The sequence below is a fragment of the Mycetomoellerius zeteki genome, unplaced genomic scaffold (assembly GCF_001594055.1).
Source record: "Mycetomoellerius zeteki isolate Tzet28-1 unplaced genomic scaffold, Tzet1.0 scaffold301, whole genome shotgun sequence".
NCBI lineage: Eukaryota > Metazoa > Arthropoda > Insecta > Hymenoptera > Formicidae > Mycetomoellerius > Mycetomoellerius zeteki.
This window is the reverse complement of record NW_017257285.1, coordinates 46,185-56,175: the sequence shown is the minus strand read 5'-3', so window position 1 is coordinate 56,175 and position 9,991 is coordinate 46,185. Positions and strand designations below refer to the sequence as shown.

Below are 9,991 nucleotides of genomic sequence, written 5' to 3'. Positions count from 1 at the left end.
AATATAAATATAGAAATATAAATTTAGAAATAGAAATATAAATTTAATATAAAATAATTTTTATTTTATAAGATTATTCATAAAATTAATTCGAAAGTTAACAAATCTGTATAAAAAAATCATTAAAAGTCGTTCCACACACACATAACGGCATGCAAAATTTTTAATGCATTCTCATTTCAATAGCAATTGAATGTCTATCAAATTTGCATAACAATATGTCTTATTAAAAAAAACTGCATTTCATTGGAATATTATATTGCATGAAAATGTAATATCTAATTAATAAGTAAATAAATTCTTGAATAATTTATCATTACAAAGAATATAAATGGAACGTAAAATGCAAAATATATCGTATTTTAACCACTAAATTTTTTCACAAGTCCTGTATTTTAAAATTGGAATACTGTATGATCTTTAGAATTTACATTTCTTTGACATATCATGTCACAATGTTGACGTAACACGTTTTGTGCAAGACACTGAAAATATGATAAGGATAGCTGTATTTCTGTTGAATGTACGTAACTGATAAGTTTGTTTGTACAATATAACGATATAATATGCTCGTATGTGGAATCTTCCTGATATATATCGAGTCGATAAAGTTGCATATATATTGTGTGATGTACACTTGTGTTCGCACCAAGTTAGCATCGCAATAAGCAACCGTTTGTATGACCAGTCTCAAGGATCTTCGCAGTGCAAGAAATATAAATATACAGGAACATTTCCATTTGGCGTTCAATTTATCGTCAAACTCGTTCAACAACATTTCACGCGTTTAAATTATCTGATATTTACGTTGGTGACATCGATAATTAACAGTTACATTTCGTAAATGCTAAACGCATTTAATTATATTATGCGCGTAGTATGTAATTATTCGAAAGTAAGATTTGAAGGAAAATACACGATAGTTTATGTCACTTTGGGAAAATTATATAGCACGAATCCTTCATGTACAGAACGTCTATAATCAGTTTCAGCGATATAAACACTTGGCAAAATTGGAGCTAACTACCCGTGATAAGGAGACATAAGCTATAATTTATCCTTAATGTTGTGAAAACTGTACATTCCGTTCTGAACAAATTAGAAATTATTTATGTACAGTAGTTTATGTTTGCATTTTATACATGTAATTCTTTTTACTGTTATGTAATACAAAAATTAGCTAATGATAGATTAGAATTGAAATCATGCGTAAAATTAATCGATTAAAATAAAATAGATATAAATAAAAAACGAAATCAAAGTAGAAAAATCTCCATAAGCATTTTGAATTTATAATTTATACGTTTTTTATATATAATTTTATAAGTTTTTTAATGACATCATTGAAAATTTATATTTCTAATTATGTCATAAAACGTGCAAGGTATTTTATAAAATATACTTCTAAATTCGATATAATTTTATATTGCATAATATCGTTATCATATTAACATTACACCCATTAATAGAATCAATTATACAAACATATGATATGTATGTATATTGTTTCTATAACTTGTTTGCCATTATAATAATTTGTGCTAAGTTACGTATAGTCAATATACGTAATAATTAATATATTTTCGAGTAAAGAAAAAAAAGGAATCATTAGGATCATATCGATAAAAAGCGTGTAAGGAGTGATACACGAAAATTTGCACGTTTTCATTCAACCAGATGATTAAAAGTTAAAATTCGCATATTGTCGGTGAAGCGACGACTTTGCGAATTAAATTATCGCTTTTCTCAGGTCCCTTCGTATCCGCCCTTGCCAATCGATACGGCTTTAGACTGGTGGCGATATTAGGAAGTGTGATAAGCTGTGCCGCCTTCGTCCTCGCGTTCTTCAGCACTTCTATCGAATTCCTTTACATTTCTTATGGTGTCATCGGTAAGTTCTTTCCTCTGTCTCGGATATGTCTTATCGAAGCAGTTGGCGTCTCTACTGAGAGTTGTTTTTGTCAATTTCTCTTACATACGCGATATTCCCAACTACTTTATTTAATCTTGTGGAAAATTCTGCCGAGGATCTGTATCCTGGTTTTGTTAACTTTTAACGGCAGTGTCGTTTGTCATCATATTGTCATTGTACAATTTTTTTACTATATATGATATTTGCTCAACAATGATACCGACACTGACGTTAAGGATACAGAAAGCGGGGTATTGGACCGCATTTATTACCGATATTTAAATATCAACATTGACTTAAAAATGTCATTTTAGTAATTTTAAGAATTATAAAAAGAATGCGAATTCAAATAGAATTTAAAAGAATTTAAAAGTTAATACTATACAGGGTGTTTCCAAATTAAATCGCAAAACTTCGGAAGCGTGTAGAGGAGTAAAAAACTAAGAAAAAAAGTCCTATAGACATATGCTCGTTTTTGCTCCGTTTCAGAGAAATCGAAAAAAAATGTTTTTTTTACCTGCAAGATTAAATGGGGACCGTTTTCTAAATTTCTTGGAGAATGAATTTTCTGACTATTTAGAAAACATCCCATTACAACAACGTACTGAAATGTGGTTTCAATTAGATGGATGCCCTGCTCATTACAGCAGAGTCGCTAGAACCTGGTTAGATAGAAAATTCCCACAACGATGGATTGGACGTGGAGGAGCAGTACATTGGGCAACTCGTTCGCCCGACTTAACGCCATTAGATTTCTATGCATGGGGTACTCTGAAGCAAGAAGTTTATTCTTCGCCTATTCAATCAGAGCAACATTTGAGAAATCGTATCGTAGCTGCAGCGAACAGAATATCGCAAGAACAGTGCCTGGCTGCTACAAGAGCCGTGTTTGACAGATGCAATGCTTGTATTGCTGCAAGAGGTGCACATTTCGAACAAAATCTTCATTAAAAAGTTTATAAATAAAATAATTAAAATAATAAATTAAATATATTTTTTTCTTTTTTCGTGATTTCCTGCGAAACAAAGCAAAAAGGAGCATATGTCTATAGGACTTTTTTTCTTAGTTTTTTACTCCTCTACACGCTCCCGAAGTTTTGCCATTTAATTTGGAAACACCCTGTATATATATGTATAATATTATATATTAAAGATTAGGGTCTGCATTGTAAACAAAGTCTCTAAATTCTTTGGAGTGGAATCTCACTCTAAAGAATAAAAATTGAGGCAGTTTTTAAAAAAGAGTAGCTCAATTTTCAATTTTTAAGAATGAGAAATTTCACTTTTCAGAATGAGTGTTTAAAAGTTTTAGAGAGAAAATTAAATATCTGAGATTTCCTAATAAAGATTGATTCATATATTTTTTAACAAATCGATATTAGATTTATATGTAAAAGTTTTTTTTAAGATAAATCTTTTTTTCTTAGGTGGTATTGGGGCAGGTCTAATATACGTGCCGGCCGTGATAACTACCGGTTTTTATTTTGAAAAATGGCGAGCCTTAGCCACAGGTATCGCAGTATGTGGTTCCGGTATCGGTGCATTTTTACTCGCACCGCTTTCGAATATACTCTTGAAAACTTTTGGTTGGAGAGGAGCTTTTCTGTGTCAAGCAGGTGAATATTGATTTATTTAAAAAAAGTAAATCATGTATTTAAAGAAAACTGTTAAATTATTATCTGTTAAATAACAGAGACTGAAAGCAACATAATTTCAGTCGAAATTTGATTTTTATTGCTACAGAAGTAAATAATGCAGTTTAATTTAAATTTATATATATATTGCCATTAATATAATATCGATACAAAAAAATCTGAATTCATCGAAATTATATGAATAGCAATTCTTAGAATTTTAATTAAAAATTTAATTAATATACATTTCTATGTGAAATATTCCTTTGTTTTTACAAAAATATTATATTATAAATTATTCAATTATAGATGATAAAATTTTTTCTTTCCCGCAGAAAAATTGAATAAATTTATTGAGTCTATCATAAAAATAAAAATGCTCTATTACATCTACATTACGCAATTGGCACAATAAAAAGAATTTATTTTTTTCCTCCAATTTTTCTTAACTAAACTTTCAGTTAAATTTGCTGACTCTGATTTTATCAGTGTTTGCTCATCAAAGAAAAATGATAGTAACGTGACTGCCCTTTTCTACTTAATATCATATGTCATGTACATTTGCTTGAATAACACAAATTTGCATGAATAATATAAACGGTTCAGGTATGCATACTGCTTACGCCGAGAGAAAAGTCAGATCGTACAAGATAAAATTAGTGTCTAAAAGATACCGTTTGATTGAGTAGTCAGTTATGAAACTATACGAAATTCTCATTACTTCCGCATAATTTTATTATCTCGACTCATAAACTGACGTTTGCATGTAATATAAACTGTCAAATATTTATGTTAAAGTCTTCGAAAGTTTAATGTGTAGAAAACAATAAATTATAGTACTCACGATAACAATCTATTTCACATATTATACGTCATAAATAAATATGTTATTAAATAGAAATTTATATATTTAATAGATTAATATGATATATGTGTATGTAAATATATAAATATATGTATAAGTATATATAAAATATATAAATTTATATTTAAAAAATTAAGATTTGTTATAATAATTTATACATAATAAATTTATACATATATTAATGTTAAATAAAATAAAGATTTTAGATAATAATAATCTTATCGACTTGACATCTAACGGAAAAAACTGTTTACGCGGTTTTCAGGCATGTTATTACATTGTGCCATATTCGGCGCGATGTTCCGTCCTCTAAAACCAACGAGGATTAAGGTAAAGAATACTCCGGAAAACGCTGCGCTCGAGGTGAAAACTACGTTGATAGGAAAAGGTGTGTCCACGACCTCGTTGCACTGTGTGCAGCCGAATAGAAGCGGATTCTTCGGCACGAATAATAATACGGAATATCCGACGGCGGCAGAACTCCTCGGCAGCAGCCCTAACATAGTAAAGTAATAAACGAAAGATCTTATTTGCACTAATACTTGACAATCGTTTTTCTTAATGCGTCAGCTTTCTCAATCGAATGTCTCGATTTCTGTTTAGCGCATCCAAATCCCTGCATTCGTTGCACAAGGTGCATGTGGAAACTCAAATCTTGGAGAGAAATATAAGCACTTCGGAGAAACGGTTATCCGCGCCAATATATCCTATGGATGGTCCCGATTTGGATGCTATGACTAACGAAGAGAAGATTGCTGAGGAGAACAATCTGCTCAGTGGCGACTTAGAGCGATTGAATGGGAAAGTACCGACGGTAAGATCGACATATATGTATATCTATATGGAGAATGTACATATCTTAGGAGAATGGAAAATTTGAACAAACAGATCGATCGTGAGATAGATTTTTCATCATCGAATTTTGTGCTGAAATTTTAAGAGAAATAAAGAACAAAAATATAAAAGATTCTTACTAACAAAAAAGTATGATAGAAATTATCAAGGACAATATTTATCATAATCCGTTTGGGATACACGATTAATTTTGATTAAATATAAAGTAGAGAATTATTTGTCGTATCTTGCGCGATCCGACTTTACAATACAAAACTAATCGGTCGGTCGATTGCAATAAAAAAATTGCAAAAACGCATAATTAAATAATTATGTCGAACTTGATCGATAACCAAAACTTTCTATTAGTTCGAATTCTGGCGAATTTTGTTTTTGTCTTTTGCAGTTTTCAAAGTAAAGTAGGTACATTTGAAATATATGGATGTAGAAGAAAAATATATGTTAACTTTTGCCAAGAAACGAAAATTTAGTATTTCCGAAGCTACGAGTGCCAATTCTATGACCTGGAAAATCTTCACAAATACTTGTGAATTAATTATTTTCGTAAACAGCTCTGTTTAAAAATCTATGAAAAAAATGTCTAACATGTGATGTCAAACGCGAAAAACAATAAAAAATAGATTATTCTTCAGAAAACGTAAAAGTTTTATTTTCCGATTTAGATTCGTCGACATACGATAAGTCGTCTCCGAACGAATTCAGAATGCAGCCAAAAATCTCTTCGAATAGGCAAACGTAACTCGAAAGATCCACAAAGACCGTTCTACAGAGACGACATCTTCTACGGCGGCTCTTTGAATAGACTTCCTCATTATAGGTCTCAGGTAAGTTTTATTGCGAATATATTCCCATAATGTACTTTTAAATTTTTTCATTATATCTATAATATGCCTATATAATACTAAAGTATACAAAAATTTTATAATTCTTGTGTAAAGAATATAAAATATGAGCGATTTAAATGATTAACCGATATTTTACTTCCTTCTATTTGTACTTCTAAAATAATGTTCTCTCATATATATGTCATATGATACTAATATATACAAAAATTTTATAATTTTTTTTATATAAAGAATTTAAAATCGAAGTGATTTAATGGTTAACCGATATTTTACTTTCTTCCATTTGTACTTCTACGAGAGAACATAAAATATGTTCTCTCATATATATGTATATAATACTAATGCATACAAAAATTTTATAATTCTTTTTTGAGCGAAGAATAAAATCAGAACGATTTAAATGATTAATCGATATTTCTTTTAGTTATACTTCTACAAAAATATAAAATAATAAATTAAACTAAAATTAAACTGATGTTGAATTTCTGATCACATATTTAAGGAAACCGTTTTACTTAAAATATAAAAAAACGAGATGTGATTTTCTAGCAATCGTCGGTCGGTTACCACATGTCAGTGACGCGATTGCCAACAGCAAAGGATGTGGCAGAGGAAGAAAGCGGAAGTTTCTACCTGTGTCCGGAAAGTGTGCGACGAATTTTGACCACAATGCTCGATTTGAGCCTTCTAAAAAGTCCGTCTTTCTTAATATTAGCAATCTCTGGTGGGCTCACCATGATGGGCTTTTATACACCCTTTTTATATGTGACAGGTATATCAAATGATTAATACTTATTCTTTACAACTTTTTATCACCATTATCACTTATCATCATTTAAAAAATAAATGACTTTTCAAAGGAATTTTTTTCAGAAGAATCTAAATCGTATCGTCATTTTTCCAATAACATAACAATTATAAGTCAGAAAGTAAAATAGTTATTATAAATAAAAATATATTTAATAAAGATAAAATGTATTAGTTATCATTTTATTGTTAAATTTTTAATCGTCACTTTATTAAAACTATTTATTTACTGCCATTAACTATTTATTTTGGATTTATAATAGAGATAAAAATATATATCTCGTTTATATATAATTAATCCCTTACAGCACAAAATTGCACAAAAGTTGCAGTAACATTACTGCAATATTGCATGTTGCGGCAATATTGCAGAGATTTTGCAGCGATATTGCTGCAGATTCTGTGCTATATGGGATGTTTATTGTATTCTTGTAATATACATTTTTGTGCAACGTTTCTTATACTTAAGACTTGAGAAATAAATTATTTTACATATCTTCTTTGCAGATCGAGCAATAAAGGCTAATATTGATGCTTCAACGGCGATGTTCCTCGTTTCGGTAATCGGTATCGGTAATACCATCGGTCGTATCGTTTGCGGCTTAGCAAGCAGTTTGCCCGGAGTTAATGCTTTAGTCGTGAACAATGTATTTATCAGTGTCGGTGGTTTAGTAACTATATTTTCCGGCCTTTCTTTAACTGAGGGATATCAATTCTTTTATGCAGCCAGCTTTGGTATCAGTATATGTAAGCAGAGAATACGTAACTTTTAAAATTTTTTTGACTGAATGAAGACAAAAGGATAAAATACATCTTATACATAGAAATTTTGCAGCTGTATTTTATCATTTTGTTTTATTTACAAAATATTTTTATTAAAAATTTATAAACTAGTTTTAATTGTATTTGTTAGATCTGTAAAATGTATCAGACATTTTTTCGCAGCCGTCTTCGCTTCCCTCAGATCGATCCTTGTCGTGGATCTATTGGGCTTAGAAAAACTAACAAATGCTTTTGGGCTGCTTCTTCTGTTCCAAGGTGTGGCAGCGACTGTAGGCGCGCCTCTCGCAGGTAATTACAATGATATCGATCTTGGAATATATGAGATTGCAAAAAGCAGATTGGAACGCTGATTTACGATCGCTTTTAAACCAAGCGCCTTTGATTCTAGGAAACGTTTATGCTGTTCGTTAAAATTATTCATTTTTCACGTAGATAAATCTTGCTAATGGTTTATAAATTAAAGAAGTTGAATATCAATTCACTGAATAATATTGATATAAACAGGTGCATTTATGGATGCGACTGGGAGCTATGATGCCTCGTTCTACCTGTCTGGCAGCTTGATTCTTATGTCAGCTGTTATCTGTTATCCGTTAAAGAGGATCAACATGTGGGAGAGGCGCGACGAGAAGAAACCAACCGCGATAGAACCCTCCGCATCCTGATTGAAGGCGCAAAACTGTGCCTCATTCTTTATACTCCGCGTGCACGCGCTCGTTCGCGCTACATATGCGTTGTACATATTAATGTATAATAATTTATAACGAGCGCTCGAACCGAGAATATAATTATACCGCATGCCTTCACGCCATAAATGGGAAATGATCGATTTCGTACGTGCGATAGATCACGTTTGCTCGCGTTCAAGATAGCTTTAAAACTAAAATCCGATCGTGCGCTTGAAAAATATTCTCATCTAATAGGAGATGCATAACGCGAGAGGAAAATGTTTTCCTAATACTTGCGTGATCTGCCAGTCAAAGACTCGACTGTTTTCTTCAACAGGGTATCTATTCCACGAAGCGACTTAATATTTTTCTTCATAATCTATCGTCTCGTAACAATAAATTCATTAGTAATCTTTGTATTCCGTTAAATTTTAATTTTTTGACATTTCGTAAATTTTCCTAATGGAAGTTTAGAAAAAAATATAGTAGTTGAATTTTAGATGATTCTATTTGACTTCTTTTTCGTTTCTCAAAATAAAGAAGGTAATTTATCCTACTTCTTCTATTCAGCTAATAAATATCTTATTGATTTATTCAACATATATAATTAAATATATATATATATATTTAATAATATATAATATTTAATAAAGACGTGGGACTGTGGATCGTAAATACGTGCAATAAAAGATCGCGTTTCATGAAATAGTATCCAGATCCAACGTTTACCGGTGCCTTCGATTAATGCTAAATAATGTAGAAATAATGTATTAAATAATGAATAAGTTACATGATGCACAAAAATTTCGTTTTAAAACGTTAATTTGCTAATTCTGTACTAAATACTAATCGGAGATGACGATGTATATAAAATTATTAAATTACACCACAAAAATTTACTAATGATAAAACTAATAGCGAATATTATTTAAACATGATAGTAAAAACGTCTATTTTTATTTGTAATTTTACAAGCTATAATGTGCATTATATAATTACAGTCATTTTTTAAATTAAAAAATTGCGTCAAATATAAATATTTACCGATACATATTTTAAGATATAATCGTATTTTTCCTTATCTATCTTTCTAGGCTATCTGATCCAGGAATATGAATAAGGTATACTGGTTACGTTTCTAGATTTCGAATGGTTTGAGTATTTTAGAAAAGCCAACTCCCATACTCACCGATGGTCTCTAAGAAAGAAGTTAAATTTAAAAAAATTATTTTATTATTTTTCAAATATAGTTTCTGTAATAAAAGAGTAATAAAAGAGTAACAGATATCGGCAAATAATTATTATGAGACAAATATTTAACAGTTATTGCATAGATGATTATTAATTCTATCACTAGAAATTATTGCGGTGTCACAATCAGTTTGATTGAACTTAAATTAGCATTTAAACGCGAGATGTAAACAGCGAAAGATCGTTGCCCTGATCAAATATTCTTTTCATTTAATAATGAAAGAACCGCAAGGCAAATATAATCGTCTAAATTAAATTCGTTACGAACCAATTGTGATCGTTCGTATTTTGTAATAAAAAATGTCTTGTGGAAAACACCAGAATTAAACATAATGTTGATATTTTAATTAGAATAATGTTACATATATTAC

At 30.2% G+C, this 9,991-nt stretch overlaps 1 protein-coding gene across 2 annotated transcripts in view; it reads left to right on the top strand.

Moving 5' to 3' along the window:
• Positions 1-8,753, top strand: part of LOC108724503 (monocarboxylate transporter 12) — a 31,255-nt gene extending 22,502 nt beyond the window's left edge. Inside the window, exons 4-12 of one of the 2 annotated variants that reach the window (XM_018450909.1) lie at positions 1,751-1,891; positions 3,340-3,528; positions 4,677-4,920; positions 5,015-5,225; positions 5,929-6,090; positions 6,661-6,883; positions 7,426-7,665; positions 7,864-7,989; positions 8,206-8,753. In XM_018450909.1, coding sequence (XP_018306411.1) covers positions 1,751-1,891; positions 3,340-3,528; positions 4,677-4,920; positions 5,015-5,225; positions 5,929-6,090; positions 6,661-6,883; positions 7,426-7,665; positions 7,864-7,989; positions 8,206-8,366 — 1,697 coding nt within the window. In that variant the 3' untranslated portion in view covers positions 8,367-8,753. The remainder of the gene's footprint in view (positions 1-1,750; positions 1,892-3,339; positions 3,529-4,676; positions 4,921-5,014; positions 5,226-5,928; positions 6,091-6,660; positions 6,884-7,425; positions 7,666-7,863; positions 7,990-8,205) is intronic. The other variant, XM_018450910.1, reaches the window with a different exon arrangement.
• The last annotated feature ends 1,238 nt before the right edge of the window (positions 8,754-9,991 follow it).